The sequence below is a fragment of the Schistocerca serialis genome, chromosome 8, assembly GCF_023864345.2.
Source record: "Schistocerca serialis cubense isolate TAMUIC-IGC-003099 chromosome 8, iqSchSeri2.2, whole genome shotgun sequence".
Classification (NCBI taxonomy): Eukaryota; Metazoa; Arthropoda; class Insecta; order Orthoptera; family Acrididae; genus Schistocerca; species Schistocerca serialis.
Genome location: NC_064645.1, coordinates 347,577,923 through 347,594,628, shown reverse-complemented (window position 1 = coordinate 347,594,628; position 16,706 = coordinate 347,577,923). Strand labels below are relative to the sequence as shown.

The 16,706-nt window shown below is 39.7% G+C and overlaps 1 protein-coding gene across 3 annotated transcripts in view; it reads left to right on the top strand.

Moving 5' to 3' along the window:
• The window catches only part of LOC126416727 (integrator complex subunit 8), a 153,049-nt gene that overhangs the window by 11,569 nt on the left and 124,774 nt on the right, over positions 1–16,706 (top strand). For all 3 annotated transcript variants that reach the window (XM_050084545.1, XM_050084546.1, XM_050084544.1), the window contains exons 2-4: positions 8,010–8,182; positions 9,384–9,591; positions 16,346–16,558. In XM_050084545.1, coding sequence (XP_049940502.1) covers positions 8,065–8,182; positions 9,384–9,591; positions 16,346–16,558 — 539 coding nt within the window. In that variant the 5' untranslated portion in view covers positions 8,010–8,064. The remainder of the gene's footprint in view (positions 1–8,009; positions 8,183–9,383; positions 9,592–16,345; positions 16,559–16,706) is intronic.

Sequence of the window (16,706 nt, the reverse complement as noted above, 5' to 3'; positions counted from 1 at the left end):
GTCAACCTTCAACCTCTTCAATCTGCATATCTTCATACGTTATACTCATGCTGGAAGGAAATCTCTTACAGGTTCTGAACTGCATATAGTGGGTCTTCTCAAAGTTTAATGACAAAGGATTAGCTTTAAACCACTTATTAATATCAGTGAAAATTTGATTAGCAACTATTTCTAAATCTGTACTTGACTTGCTACTTATTGCCAATTCTAGTATCCGATACCACGCGTCGGCTTTGACCAATGACTTAATGTGTGATGTTATTTTGTTTGTGCTGCACATTGCTGTCGATGAATGTTAAATGATTTCTCTGGATTTCCTCGTTACGCGCCTATATTAAAAATTTGGTGTAGATTGTTTTGTTTTCGTCTCATAATTTGTTTTCGGCATTGTTTGTTAATGAAAGTAGTCGTGATTTATAAATAGTCATGATTTAAGTTCTTGATTTCTCATGCTGTTCATTATGGATGAGTCAGTTGTTTTTACTGCGAAAATTCTGCTTCAGAAAATGAGTGACCGTAAATCAACTATAACATTTTTGCAATCATTGGGCGAGAAGTGACTGTCATGCTAACCTACTATTTTTGCTATGAGTATTCTTGCAAATCTGTCATGCACTAAGCAGTGGTCTCGTGTGGCACTGTAGTCGACTGGTTCTCATTTTGTAGAGAAGTCTGCGGGGAATTTATAAAGTATAGGGGGTCATTGTAGGGGCCAGAGGTTATAGTTTAAGTAGGAAGTCTTGACATCTTTGATAGAAGAATATGTGGAAGAAGGTTCTGTAGTCACATCAGATGGGTTTGCTTCGTACAACAGGTTGGGTGAAAGAGGTTATCATCATTTGGTCGTGAATCACAATATTCAGTTTAAAGTGTGGTGTACCATTAGTGTCGCTGGCTGGTGTGCTACAGACACCAATTCAAACTCAGTCATCAGCAGTTACTATTTATTTAAGATTTGTATTTGCTACAAGAGTCTCAAAATTTCTTATGTTTTTATATTCTGGAATATTCAATGTTTTATAAATATCAGCACATTCTGTCCAGGAGATCAGTTCTGTTCTAGTTGCATGTTGGCATTCATAATAAACATACTTTCAGCATTAAGTGTTGTGTTTCATTGGCGACCGTGCTTTTGGATTTGGACTTGAGTGTGGTTATGCCCTTATAATTTTTTGACCTCTTTATTTTCATTCTATTGTGACGATAAAATCCTCTATTATCGTGAAATGATCTCTGGATGAGTAAATCAAATTGTAAGAAATGACACTGCGGTTAAGATGCTGAACTCTTATTTGTGATTGAGCTTCAAACTTGGCAATACTGATTTTGGTTTTGTTGTGTTTTCCATAAATTATTTGTGTCAAATGCCAGGATAGACCCCAACCTTCCCCACTTTTAGCTTATCTGTTATGACCTTGATGGATTCTGAAACTCCTAACTTTGTACAGTATTATAGTCTCTCCCTAATCTCAGTCCATTAAATTTATGTCACACACAAAGATGTAGACTCTTAGCTCATCTCGTGACCAAATTTTTGTCTAGATTTTCCATTATTTACTGCGAGCACCAACTAGCAGCTCCTATGTGAGCTAAGCAGATTTTGTTGTTATCATCTTTCAGTAGGGGATGCATTGACATGACCTGTGTGTTCTGTCAAAGGAACAGCTTTTAGTTAACAAAAACAAGGCAGAACAGTTGTTGTGGCCTTCATTCTAAAGAGTGGTTTGAAGCAGCTTTCTATACTAGTATATCAGTTGCAAGCCTTTTCTCTATATTTTTATTGAAAATGAAACTCCTCCAGCTGTACTCAAGATTTTATTTAAATAAAATCAATTTGATTTATTTAAATAAAATCTTGAGTACAGCTGGAGGAGTTTCATTTTTAATAAAAATTATACCAGCTGTGTCCCACCTTCATCCAATTTAAATATGGATGTACAAACATTTTCTCTCCATGGCTATTTCAACATATATCCACTTGAACCAGCTTGCTGTAGTCAAATCTTGATTTCTTTCTACAAGTTTCACCCCCCCCCCCCCTTTCACACCCACCACCACCACCACCACCACTTCCTCTCATAACCAAACTGACTAGTCCTTGATGCCACGTGGTGTGTCCTATCTGCCAAGCCCTTATTTTAACCAAGTTATACTATAAAGTTTTTTTGTCCTCAGTTTGATTTACTACCTCTTCACTAATTATTCAGTCTATGTACCCAATTTTCAGCATTCTTCTACAGCAATACATTTCAGAATTTTATATTTTCTTCTTGTCTCTACTGCTTATCACCTATGTTTCACTTCCATGTGAGGCTGTGCTCCAGAGAAATACTTAAATTTATATTCAGTGTTAAAAAATTTGTGCATTTATTTTCAGAAAGCTTCTCATGCTATTACCAGTCTGCATTTAATATGTCCTGGAATTTGGGTATTGTCAGTTACCTCGCCGCCCAAACAGCAAAACTCGCCTGCTACTTTTAAGGTCTCATTTGCTGATCTAATTCCCTCAGTATCACATGAATAAGTTACAATTTACAAGATTTCAGTTTTATTGACAAACCTTAAAGATTTTTTTTTTTTTTCCATCATGAACTTTATTTATCCTTCCAGGTTTCTTCTTGGTTTTCTTTACTGCTTGCTCAGTGTTGTACAGATTGAATAACGTCAGATGGTTACGACTTGTCTCACTTTCTTCTGCACTACTGCAGTCTTGTTTCTATCCAAGTTGCAGATAACCTTTTGCTCTCTATGTTTTGTCCCTATTACTTTCAGAATTTGATAGAATGTGTTCCAGCCAACACTGTCAAAAGTTTTCTCTAAATCCATAAATGCTGTAAATGTAGATTTGCCTTTCTTCATTCTGTCTTCTAAGTTAAGTTGTCATCAGTATTGCCTCACGTATTCCTATTTATCTCTGAGATCCAAAATAATCTTCACAGAGTTTGGCTTCTACCAAACTTTCCATTCTTTTGTAAATAATGTGTGTTATTATTTTGCAGTCGTGGCTAATTAAACTGATGGTTGATGTGTTGGCAAATGTGCCAACACCTTATAGATAGAGGAGGCCGAAATGCACGCTATCTAACGCAGACGGGCGTGAATTCTGGAACAGGACAAGTAGTGAATTCTCATAAGAAAAGTATGCAGCTCCTCGAATACTTATCTTTTATTCTTTGATGTGAATACAGCATTCTTGATGAGACATTTCATTCGATAACTATCAAACTATGTAAGGCTAATGGCGCCTTGCTAGGTCGTAGTCATGGACTTAGCTGAAGGCTATTCCAACTGTCTCTCGGCAAATGAGAGAAAGGCTTCGTCAGTGTAGTCGCTAGCAAAGTCGTCGTACAACTGGGGCGAGTGCTATTCCGTATCTCGAGACCTGCCTTGTGGTGGCGCTCGGTCTGCGATCACACAGTGGCGACACGCGGGTCCGACATGTACTAAATGGACCGCGGCCGATTTAAGCTACCACCTAGCAAGTGTGGTGTCTGGCGGTGACACCACAATGGTTCTGTAATATTCACACTTTACAGCACATGTGATCTTAGGAATAGGAGCTATCAGATTCTCCTTGAAGTCTTTGTGGACTCTGCTTATTCCTCATATCTTATATACCAGGTGCAATAGTTTTGTTATGGGTGATTCTCTCAAGGATCTCAACAATTCTGAGGGAATGTCATCTATACCAGGTGCCTTTTTTTGACTTAGGAGTTTCAGTCCTCTGTCAAATTGTTCTCATGGTATCACATCTCCCATCTCATCTTTTTTCACTTCCTCTTTCCTTTCTCTAATATTACTTTAAAATTCCTTATCTTTGTACAGTCCTTCTGTACAGAGTGAGTCACATAAATGTAACACCCATTTTATTTAGTGAATAATTCAAAATTTGTAAATGGGGATTTTCTCAGATGATAGTACACAGAGGAGCACGTAATTTTGGTGCTTGTTTAATCCACTTAACTTGTGTGTTAGCTGAGATATTAAAGTTATTCTGCTTCAAAATGGGCTACACAGAAAATAGTTGTTCTCTCTGTTAGATTTTTTGGCATTGGATATCATGTTAAGATAGACAACAATAATAAACTCTCTGACTTCAGAGAATTATTAAATTACCCTGCTGCATAATAAAATATGGCAGTTGCCTTTAGAAAAACTTATTACAAAACTGTGGAATCTAGTTTTCAGACAAATAACTGATTCAGCAACTTACTTTCTCCATTTTCTTTTTAAATAGAAACATTTGAGTCAAGTGTAGTTTAAGATTTAGTTACTCACTTTACCTCACTACAAAAGATGGATAAACAGTAACATTATGAAAGACTTTATTGAAATAACACTACACGGGACATAGATACAAAACACATGTTGCTCTCTCCTTTTCCGCTACTTCAACCCACTACATCCCCCCCCCCCCCCCCGCCCCCACCCCTCTCCCATCCCCACCTCTCCCCAGCCCTCAGTCTAACCTACAGCACTTCGCTGACCACCACCACCACCACCATACTATCCTTCCCTTTCCCACTTCAGCCTCCTCCTTACCCCCCCCTCCCCCTACTTGCCACTCCCATCATACACTGGTGCTGCTCCTCGAAGTGTGGTTTCAGTTGCCTGAGACTGCAGTCGTGTGTGTGAGTTGCATTTCCGTGTGTGTGTGTGTGTGTGTGTGTGTGTGTGTGTGTGTGTGTGTGAGATTGACGAAGGCCTTAACAGCCAAAAGCTATAATTGTTAGTCTTGACTCAGCATTCCCCTATATGATGAGTAGCAACTTACCTTCTCATAATATTGTTACATTTCATCCTGGATTTTGCATGTTGTTGTCACACAGTCCTGAACCAAACTGCAGTTGTCAGATCGAAGCACACTCTTATCACTTACCTCAACTTCTCGCACTGTCAGTGTGTGATGAAAGATATATTGCTGCAGTAACCCCCCTGTTTTTGAGTGTGGAATGGTGAGTGACCAACTGTGTGATTCTGTCAAGGGAAGAGTTCTGGTTTTCTGTGAATGCAGGATAGCAGTTAAGCCATGTCATTATTGCTGACTGAAGAGTCTGCTTATGGAATATGGGTCCGCTGGGAATTGAAGGGAATTTGGCGCATACTTGCCACAGTACTCTAGTTAGCAGGACTCTGGAAGATTCCGACACTGTAGTTGGAACTTTGTTGGGGTAGGTGGCTGCCAGGGGTGGCGACGATGATGCTAGTGGTGGTGGATTTCCATCGGAAATATGTCCATGCTGGGCTAAACAGTGGAGTGCTTGTTATACACGGTATGGTATGCTTAATTTTTCAACCTGCATGAGAAATAAAACCCGGTGGAGGTGGAGCTTTGAGTGTCAGTGAGTCGCATCCCACAGGTATTGCTGATCCAACTGTATCATTAGCCTCTTCATCCACTGAAGCTGTGGGGGTGCTGTTCTCAAAGAGATGCTTGCCGGTGGGTTTTGTATTGTGGAGGCTGTGTGGGGCATCTCTGAAGCTGTTTGCTTGTGACGTAAGCAGGCTTCACTCTCTGTACCGAGACTGTTGTGGCTTCACTGTTTTGAAGTATTATGAAGGTGTGCAAACAGCAGTGTAATATCTGATACGGCCTAGTGTAATGGGAAACAACACCGACTTGACTACGCCAACACACAACAAAATGTGCAAACAATTCTGAAGGTCCTTGTGAAAAAATATTTGCTTGATGCCATGGCAGGCTGGTGCTTCTGGAATGTGTCACTGGGTTGTGTGCTGCAGTGTCTGTGATAACTGTTGCAGTATGTGGATTGAGGCTGTTGTTACTTCTTGGTGCTCTATAAGAGATGTGCGGGAACGGGTATTTGTTGTCTGTAGATCGGCTTTGGGCCAGGTCAGTGCCTGTTTTCACAGTCATTCTTAAACCCCATAGTATGACAGGCAGTACTTCACTCCATGTACTTCTGTGGCACAAGAGCACTACTTTGAGTGTTCTGTGGAGTCGTTCAACCATTTTGGTGCTCGTGGTGGTAGCTTGTAATTTCAGAGTGGACATAGTTTTGTGAGATCAGTAAAAAGCAAGCACACAGATTGTTGGCCACAATCTGTGGTCTCTGTGGCTGGAACCATGAATCTTGTGATCTGTGTGGGGATGAATATTTGCTGTCCGGGGTGGTCGAGCGGTTCTAGGCGCTACAGTCTGGGACCGCGCGACCGCTACGGTCGCAGGTTCGAATCCTGCCTCGGGCACGGATGTGTGTGATGTCCTTAGGTTAGTTAGCTTTAAGTGGTTCTAAGTTCTAGGGGACTGATGACCTCAGCAGTTCAGCCATTTTATGAATACTTGAGCTGCTGTTTCTGCTGAAATTTTGATAAATGATGTAGCTTCGAGCCAACGAGTAGATCAGCCTATTATTGCTAACAATTATTGGTACCTGTTAGAGTAGGTAAGTGGGTTACAATGTCCAGGTGCACATGCGTAAATATTGTTGTGATAACTATATTGCCAATAGGTCTGAAAGTGAGCCAACCAACATCGATTTGTTGACAATGTAAACAACCTTTTGCCAGCAGGCAGCACTGTTTGTCATCTCATGGCCATGTAAAGCGTTGAAAAACAATGCTTGCAGAAGCGTGAACTTCAGCTGGGACAGACCATGAGCAACTTGGAACGTATTTTCACATTGAGTCCCAGAAATGTATGGGCTTTGTTGATGTTTTTCAGGGTCACACCATAACGTGATTTGGAATGCCAGAACGAAGATCTCCTTTCGCTTAATGTCATGCCAGCACCGTGCAGAAGTGTGACTTTGTTGACTTCTGTCTTGTGGCTGTGCTGTTGAGGAGACGGAACATCATTTGCACTGCAGTTGACAGTAATTTCTTCTTCTAGGATACTGAAACAGTACTGTAGGTCTCTTAAGATGAAGAGGAGTTTATGTTTTTCCCAATCTGCCTCAGCTTGGGTGGCATCAATCTGAGGTTCTGATGTTTTCCTTTCATTCTGTAACATTGTCATGAATCGGCGTCTGGCACTACGTTTGTTGTAACACATTTGAGTAAGTGCCATAGGGGAAAAACGAACAATTGTGTCCACCTTTCTGCTAAAGTAATAATGATAAATTGCCATGTACCATCAAAACCATACTTATTGTAGATGGCAGGTGATTGAACCACATGTTATGTAGGGCCTATTGCGTTTCCTGACCCACCAAATTACATAGGTGCCATAACAATTCGCATGGTCTTCGATTTCCGATGGCCTTTTCATGTAGGATGCATTGGAAATGCTGTTCCTTAGGTACTGACAGGTACTTTATTACTGTACCTTTAAAGTTCTGATATGATTGGTTGGAGATGGGCAACGCTACTAAGTCTTGATCCATGTTAGTAAAGGTAAGGTCTAATTTGTCTTTGGCATTGCTGAAAAATGCACTGCTCTCAAATGAAACATTCTGTTGGAAAAGTTGTCCACAAAACTGGTATCTGTATTGGAGTTGCTGGAGTTATTGATGATGTAGTTGAATTGTGCATTTGTGATGAAGTCACCGGCAAAATTTGGATGTTGCGGCTGTATTAATACTGATCATCTTGTTTATATGTAGTGATTGTTGATCTTCCATTGTTGTGGTGGTGTGTTAAGTCATGCAACATGGAAGAAATTATTTCTATAATTTGAGGTCACATGTGTACTCACTCACTTTACCCTACTACAAAAGATGGATAAACGTTAAAAACACAAGAGTACTCTATTAAAATAACACTACATAAGAGATATGTACAAAACACATATTGTTGTCAGGGAGTCATGAACCAAACTGCAGTTTTCAAATCAAAACAAATTCTATATCACTCAGTTTTATTATTGATGTGTGACGAATGATATGTCACCAAAAAATAAATTCTTCTGTAACAGCACTGTTCAAACCTTCCATATTGTTGAGTGGAACGCGTATCACATATTCCTTGGATTTCATAATGTTTAGAGTTTATCAATGTAGTTACTAAACATTTTCACTCCTTTGATTGTTGTCACTTGAATGTTTCAGTTATTAAAAAGGGTTGGCTGACAGCAGGATCCATGCAAGTATCTATCCGTTCGAAATGGATGTTGATTTATTGCGACCAGGAACTGTGCCCATATCTCCAGACACAATATTGTGGTTTGAGTTCCTACTAAAACCAGAGTTGCTACAAGAACATCTTCAGAAAAGCAATCCTGGTATGTATTTATACGAGGAGTGTTTTTTAAGTAAGTACTGTTTTGAAATTCAAAAAAGATGTGCTAAGATATCTCAATAATTTTATTTTTACATGAAAGCCTGTACTTTAATCTACACACTGACGCCATTACAGTCTGATTATTCCTTTTTTATATTGTGTACTGAGTGTTTAAGATGCCTCCGATAATCGTGAGTCCCGCCAACTGTGAAGTACGGTCTGTTATAAGATTTCTTAGTGCTAAAGGCCTAAAAGCGATCAATATTCATCGTGAGATCTGTTCAGTTTACGGAGAAAACATTATGAGTGATGGAATGGTAAGAAAGTGGGTGAGAGCATTTAAAGACGGCCACACAAATGTGCGTGATGAACAACGGAGTGGGTGTCCTTCGGTCGTTAATGAAAGTATGGAGCAGGAAGTGGACAATAAAGTGAGAGAAAACAGACGCTTTACGATTTCCTCCTTGTGGGATGACTTTCCTAATGTTTCTCGTAGTGTTTTGTATGGCATTGTGAACTAGAACATGAATTACCAAAAATTGTGCACACGTTGGGTACCGAAAATGTTGATGGATGTGCACAAAACCAAACGTTTAGACAGTGCATTGACTTGCCTCGAGTGGTACCACAACAACGGTGATAATTTCTTAAGCCAAATTGTTACGGGCAATGAAACATGGGTGGCCTACATCACACCAGAATCAAAGCAACAGTCCATGGAAGTTGAGCAAGGGCATTGTTTTGCTGCCATACAATGCCTGTCCGCATGTGGCGAATCAGACCAAAGATCTCATCACATCTTTTCGATGGGAAACTCTAGATCATCCTGTGTACAGCCCCGATCTTGCGCTCAGTGCCTACCATCTGTTCCTGCACTTGAAGAAACACCTGGCCGGTCAGCGTCTTCAAGACGATGATGAAGTCAAAACAGTGGTGATGCAGTGGTTAACAAGTCAGGCTTCTATGAGGAGGGTGTTCAAAAACTGGTACAGTGTTATGACAAGTGCCTCAATATTGACAGAAATTATGTAGAAAAGTAGATTAAGGTACAGGCTTTCATGTAAAAGTAAAATTATTGAGATATCTTAGCATGTATTTTTTAAATTTCAAAACGGTAGTTACTTAAAAAACATGCCTCATAATACACTTTTTACGTATTTGGGGAAATACAGAGGAGACTTTTGTAAGTAAATGTTTTTCAGATCCATCTCCAACAGATCTTATCATCAAGTTCTTGTCAATTCATAATGAGCAAAAGGATCAAGAAACCAAAGCCACTGATTCAGAAAGTGATATGGTCAAGCCAGATGACGGCGTTGGGAAGAGAAGCCTCAAAAACTTGGCTTTGAAAATATTGTCATTAAAGATAGCAGCGTATCTTAAATGGGACCTTGATATATTGGAGAACAAGTAAGTAATAATTTTTTTATTTGGTATTACTTTGCTTCTTAACAAGGTCTGAAATGAAGATGTCAAACAGTAAAAATGCACAGAAATGGATATTTGTGACTGCCTCCTAAACGGATAAAAAAAATCTGACAATCTCGTTGTAGTCTTAGCTGAAGATTTCTTTCTTTCTTACACTAATGAAACTAAATGTGGAAGATTCAATATACTCAATAGCCATGAAATACTGAGAAATAATTTTGTAGAGTTTTATTTTTATGATCAGTAGTGATGAGTAATGACTTACTACTGTCCCAGTAGCCTGAGTTCTATTTCCTTTGATGAGGGCTCTGGTTCAGGTGTGAGGATCCTCAAAATATCGTAAAAGTCAACACACTTTTGTTTAACAGGTTGTTATTTAGCATTTTGGGATCACAAAGCCCATTAAAATATTTAGTATCAGATTTCAAACAATCCATCTTAAGCTATGATTTTCTAATATTCTCACATACATACACACATCAAAAAAAGTTTTGCATCAACCTTGTTCCCAGAATTCCTGAAGGTAGTTGTTGACTGTGGATGTTGTATTACAGACACAGTCCCTTTGACTGTTCAGAGATGTCACTAAACCTGCCCAAATATGTAAACAACCATGCATGAGCAGCATGTATTAGACAGAGGGGGTCTGAAAGCTGATCAGTTCCAGTCATTCCACCAGGAAGGAGGTACACGGCTTGTGTTGTCTGTAGTCCAACCATGCCTAGATGGTCAATACCATGGTTCAGTCATAACCGCATTGTTATTTTGCGCCAGGAAGTGATCTCAACAAGGAAATTGTCCAGGTGCCTCGGAATGAAACGAAGCAATGTTGTTTGGACATGGAGGATATACAGAGAGACAGGAACTGTTGATGACATGGCTCGCACAGGCCGCCCAAGGGCTACTACTGCAGTGGATGGCTGCTGCCTACGGATTATGGCTCAGAGGAACCCTGACAGCAATGCCACCATGTTGAATAATGATTTTTGCGCAGCCACAGGACATTGTGTTGCAACTCAAACTGTGCGCACTAGGTTCCATGATGCACAACTTCACTTCCAGTGTCCAAAGCGAGGTCCATCTTTGCAACCACGACACTATGCAGCGCACTACAGATGGGCTCAACAACATGCCGAATAGACCGCTCAGGATTGGCATCATGTTCTCATCATCATCGAGTGTCGCATATGCCTTCAACCAGACAATCATCTGAGATATGTTTGGAGGCAACCTGGTCAGGCTGAACATCTTACAGGCACTGTCCAGCAAGTGCAGCAAGGTGGAGGTTCCCTAATGAATCGTCGTTTAGTAATGGGACAATCTGGACCAACAGTGCCTTGATGAACTTGTGGATAGTATGCCATGACGAATACAAGCATGCATCAAGCAAGAGGACGTGCTACTGTGTATTAGAGGTTCCAGTGTGTACAGCAATCTGGACCACCACCACTGGAGGTGTCGCTGTATCATGGTACAACATCCAGTGTCTGGTTTTTATGAGCAATAAAAAGGGCGGAAATGATGTTTATGTTGATTTGTGTTCCAGTTTTCTGTACAGGTTCCAGAACTCTCTGAACTGAGGTGATGCAAAACTTTTTTTGATGTGTGTAGAATGGTCACAGCCTTTTCTATCCATATGTTGTTTTCAGTGAATTGTGTAGGAAGTGCAGCATCATTATTCTCCTGGGTTTTATTTTCAGAACTGGGTTTCTTGTATGTACTTGCCAGCTGAGTGATTAATGTTCATTCATATCCTTGAGAGAAATGTTTATTTTATATGTTTACAGATGACCAGGAATTTACCTGTACTGTACATTTGTTCAGATACATTTGGTTTGTAATGAACAGCAAATGTTATTAGTAAAACCTGTGCTATTTACAACCAATGAGACATATACATTTCAAAACACATTTTTATCCTTCTCCATACAAAACAGTTTTGTACTTTGCAGTGCTGTCATGCATGAGCCATAAGCTTAAGACAAAGTGATTGGTTGGAGACTGTTCACTGGTGGTCTCTTGCGAAGGTGTGAATGCGTAATTTATCGTCCTTGGCCAGGGCTAACTGCCGACATTAAACCTTTAGGCACCCATAACTCCAAATAGTGCAGAATGCACCGTTGAGTTAGTCAGATATAACAACCAAACATTTGATGTTGGAAAACTCCCTGACCTCTCAAAAGCCACTATTTTTAGTATTGTTGCACAATAGCTGAGACAAAAACAATTTTGACAATTGTTGGTCAATAACTCACAATTCTACAGTATTTATGCTTTCTCAAATGTTGCACTAGAGCACAATTCTACAGTTATGTTGAAGACAGGAACTTAATTTCCACTCCCTTGTTTGGTTGTAGGCTTGTTCTGATCAATTGCGAAACTTCTCAATACCACTACTTCCTGTTGACCATTTTCTTCAGCGCATCTAATGTATTTCCATGTATCACTCTAAGTAATTTGCCCATGAAGTGCAATACATTAGTTCTATATAATTTTAGCCTTATTGTACCTGACTTCGACAGACTTCTTTCAATCATGCTGTATTAAGTTCCTCCATTAGTTGTTGAAGTTTATTTGCACTAGAGGCAAACATAACAGCATCATCAATAAAACTTAGGCTTGAATCTAGACTTTACAACATATAATACTAATGAAATCTTGTTGAACTTCTGTCATGGTGGCTGTGAGTATCACTCTCATCATCCCCTGGCAAAGTATACCTGAATCACAGCCATCTCTGATTCTTGGCATATAGCAGCTAGTGCAGGGTTCTGAGCCAAAGTTAGTTGCTCACCTTGTCACTGTTAACAAGATTGTCATGGAGCATTATCTCAGTTGATTCTTTAGTGATGCTCTTCCAAAAGCCAATAGCCAAATACAAAATTTTTCTTTCCTCAAATCTGAACAAATGTCCTTCATTCAGAGTGTGTTCTGCCAATGATGTACCTTAATGCCCTAGATGTATGCATCTCATGCTTTGCATGCAGCAATCCCTGACCTCTTGAAAGCCATTATTTTTATCTTGGTATGCAAGAGATGAGATAAAAACAATTTTGACAATTATGGGTCAATAATTCACATTCCTACAATATTTATGCATTGGGAGGGCTGTGTTTAATCGATGTACTGGTGGTCACACTCTCAAATGATGCTATATTTGCCGGATATTCGCTATTGTAATTTGTTCTTTATTAAGCCAAAAATATCTTTCGTTTTACATGGTGGTCGAAAGATGACCTTGATATTGCTGAACCCTGTTCCTTGGGGGAAGGCATGGTGGAATGACAGCCACCACTCTGGGTATGTATATGGGATGCCTGTACAATCTGGGCCCTTCGCCAGAAGAGATGAGAATGACACTCTTCGAGACATCGTGGAATTTCAGTGCAATCACTCAGCTGGAGAGAAGATTTCATCACTAAAACTAAAACAATGGGAACTCCAGGTAGGAATATCAACAATGTAGGAATAGATAGACTGCTACTTGCTGGCAAAGAATGTGGTTCAGTTGTTCCCATCTGGGTAGTACTGGGTGACGAAGGAGACACTCATTTGTGGCTGGTTGTAGGGGGGTAGTGGGAGGTTGAAGGGTGTGATGGGAAATGGCATGGGAGATAGGAAGCAGACTAGGTCTGAAGGATAGTGCCTGTCAGTGAAGTCCTTGGTGAGAGACACAGCATACCCTCCCTTCAAAGGAACAGTAGTTTTAGGTTAGGATAAAGTCAGTAAGATGATGACTTAATCATCCTACCTGCAGGCAAATGTTCCACAACTTCTGTCACGAATCGCAGTGGCTTCCTGACAGAAGGCCTCTACCAATTAACTGACTCCTCTACTATAAACCTTCTAACTTTATCCTTACTCACAACTACTTCTCCTTTGAAGGGAAGGTATAAAAACAAATCCATTTCACAGCCATGGGCGCCCACATGGTGCCCTCCTTGACAACCTGTTTATGGGCCATATAGAGGACCTTCCTGTTGTTGTGGTCTTTAGTCCAGAGACTGGTTTGATGCAGCTCTCCATGCTACTCTATCCTGTGCAAGCCTCTTAATCTCCGAGTAACTGCTGCAACCTACATCCTTCTGAATCTGTGTAGTGTATTTATCTCTCGGTCACCCTCTATGATTTTTACCCTCCACGATTCCCTCCAGTACTAAATTGGTGATCCCTTGATGCCTCAGAATGTATCCTACCAACCAATCCCTTCTTCTAGTTAAGTTGTTCCACAAACTCCTCTTCTCTCCAATTCTGATCAGTGCCTTCTCATTAGTTACATGATCTACCCATCTAATCTTCAGCGTTCTTCTGTAGCACCACATTTCAAAAGCTTCTATTCTCTTCTTGTCTAAACTATTTATCGTCTATGTATCACTGCTATACATGGCAATGCTTCATACAAATACTTTCAGAAATGTCTTCTTGAAACTTAAATCAATACTTGATGTCAACAAATTTCCCTTTTTTGGAAACACATTTCTTGTCATTTCCAGTCTACATTTTACACCCTCTCTACTTTGACCATCATCAGTTATTTTGCTTCCCAAATAGCAAAACTCGTCTACCAATTTAAGTGTCTCATTTCCTAATTTAATGCCCTCAACACCACGTGACTTAATTCAACTACATTCCATTATCCTCATTTTGCTTTTGTTGATGTTCATCCTGCAACATCCTTTTTGCTGTCTCTGACAGAATTATGATGTTGTCTGCAAACCTTGCAAGTTTTTATTTCTTCTCCATGGATTTTAATTCGTACTCCAAATTTTTTGGAAGTATTGCCCTGGCAGTGTCTGTAACCCTCAGGATTATGGAAGAATGATGATGACGACAAAAAGTCAGAAATTGTTTTGTTCGGCCCTGGAAAGAAGGAACGGATGCAAGGGCACACATTTCATGTTAATGAAGGAAGACCCGAATATCCATAGCAATTTTAGAACTTTGTGAGAATGGGTGCAATTATTTTGACAAGCTTCTGTCAATAATACAGGAAGTAATTCACTCAATTGACATAGTAATGTAGGAGGCAACTTGACCTCACTGGAAATAAGAAATAAACAATTTGTTTGTTTATTTTGTGAGCAAACTTTCTTGCCGACTACAACTAGTTTCTCTTTCCAAGCATACTGAAGTAAAGCAAAAGATGTGATCAAATCAAACATGATCTTGTTCCAGTTAAGGTGCTACATATACAAACTGAAAATCACATATATAAAGTTCTATGTATGTTTACTCAGAAATAAGTGAGTGCCATTGTGCCTCCTTATGATACAGCGGGTCTTGATTATCATAGACACCATACCTCGCTTTCCATTTGTAGAATGCTTTTCGCAAACAGCTTGTATAAAAGAAATTCTACTAGCAAAAATTTATCAGTTGGTTAGTTACTGCATTTACGAAACTTAACTCACTGTAAAGTGCACGAAAGCTCCTGTATGAACACCTGGAGGTCGTAAACATATAGGATGTACAATGTATCTCAAATTGAACATTTTCAAACCAATCTACACCTTAGGAGTAAATAACAGATTTCTTCAAAGAAAGATGCTTTGCTTACATAGTTGCACGGTCAGCCTACAATCCTGGATAATCTAATAGTGAATTTTACAAAGAAATGTGTTTTCCTTAACTCCAGGGACCATTCACTGGAACAAACTTCAGCTATATGCATTTAAACTTTCTTAAAGAAATACTGTAACTGCAACATTCCCGACTAGTCCACTCTCAGGAAGAATTACCTGGATTCTTGCTGTTTTGAGATATTGGAAAAAATCAGGATTGTAATTGGCAAAGCAGCTGTATGGATTTCTGCTGATGAGGTGATGGATACTGTAGGCTGTTTCATGGCTAATCTAACTGTGGGCAAGTTGGACACTGAGGCTGCATCTAAAACTTAATTAATTTATTATAAACTTTTGGGGGCAACAAATAGTTCAACAGTTGCTAAATTCATTAATGATGGACTAAGATACTATGACCGGTGACATAAAAGAAAAGAAGGTTCTGTTGATGTACACAGATCCATTCGTGTTGAAAGTGGGAAAATCATTTAATATATTGTATCCAAACTCAGTGCAAATGACATATACGGCTTATGCGTTGCAACAAGTGGCAGAGACAAGTAGACATCAGTTCACAGAAGTAAATACTGCACTCAGATATCAGCAATGAAGAAGGTTTTCTTAAAATATCCAGCACCAGGTAGCTGCTGCTACCTGATCTACTTCTGCCTCTGGAGCTAGTGATAACAAGGTGGGCAACAGGATCTAAGCTGTGATTTTCTACAGTAAGCACTTTCAATCTGTGAAGTCAGTGATGGAGAACTTTTCTTCTGATCCTGCAATGTCTGTGAGTGAATCCGTGTCACCATTCTACAGTTATGAAGAGAGCTCAGTTCAGTTTTGTACATTACAAGTCACTTCATCTGGCTTGTTGACAGTCTCAAGAAACTGGATCAAGGATCAAGGCTTGACACCCTGTTAGTGCTCCTTTTTTTTATTTTACTTAACAGTGGCTTCTCACACCAGGCAACATGTCTTGTGTTGGTTGAGTGTTGTTTGGCAGACTGAGACATTTCTCGGTAGGACAGGGGAAAGGCTGTACCTCTCCAATAGGAAAACACCTAGTTTTATTTCTGATATAATTTTGAAACTGATTGCTGCCTAATGTTAATAATCTTTTTGCCTAGCTGTCAGCAACTGTCTTCAGTTTTTGTTTTTTTTTTTTTTGTTTGCAGGCTACCATTGCCCATGCAAGTTACACTTCTCCATGACTTACAGTATCTGGCACAAGAAAAGGATTTTGATGTGAACAGCATGTCAGAGGCAGCTGTGACATCGGGACCATCTCATTTAGTATTTGCTGTAGCTCTGTATAACAGATGGGTGCTGAGAGCAATAGTGCATAACCACGTGTCACCAAAACAGAATCGTCAGAACTCTTCATCAATGTAAGTAAGCATATGTCATTTCCCCCTCCTTCTTGGATCATTTACTCTGTTGCTTAAATCAAATGTAAAACTAGTATCTATTTTTCAAGGTTGGATGCTGGGTGTGAATTTGTTGTTCAGGTGAAAGCAAGGGAGGACAAGAATGAGA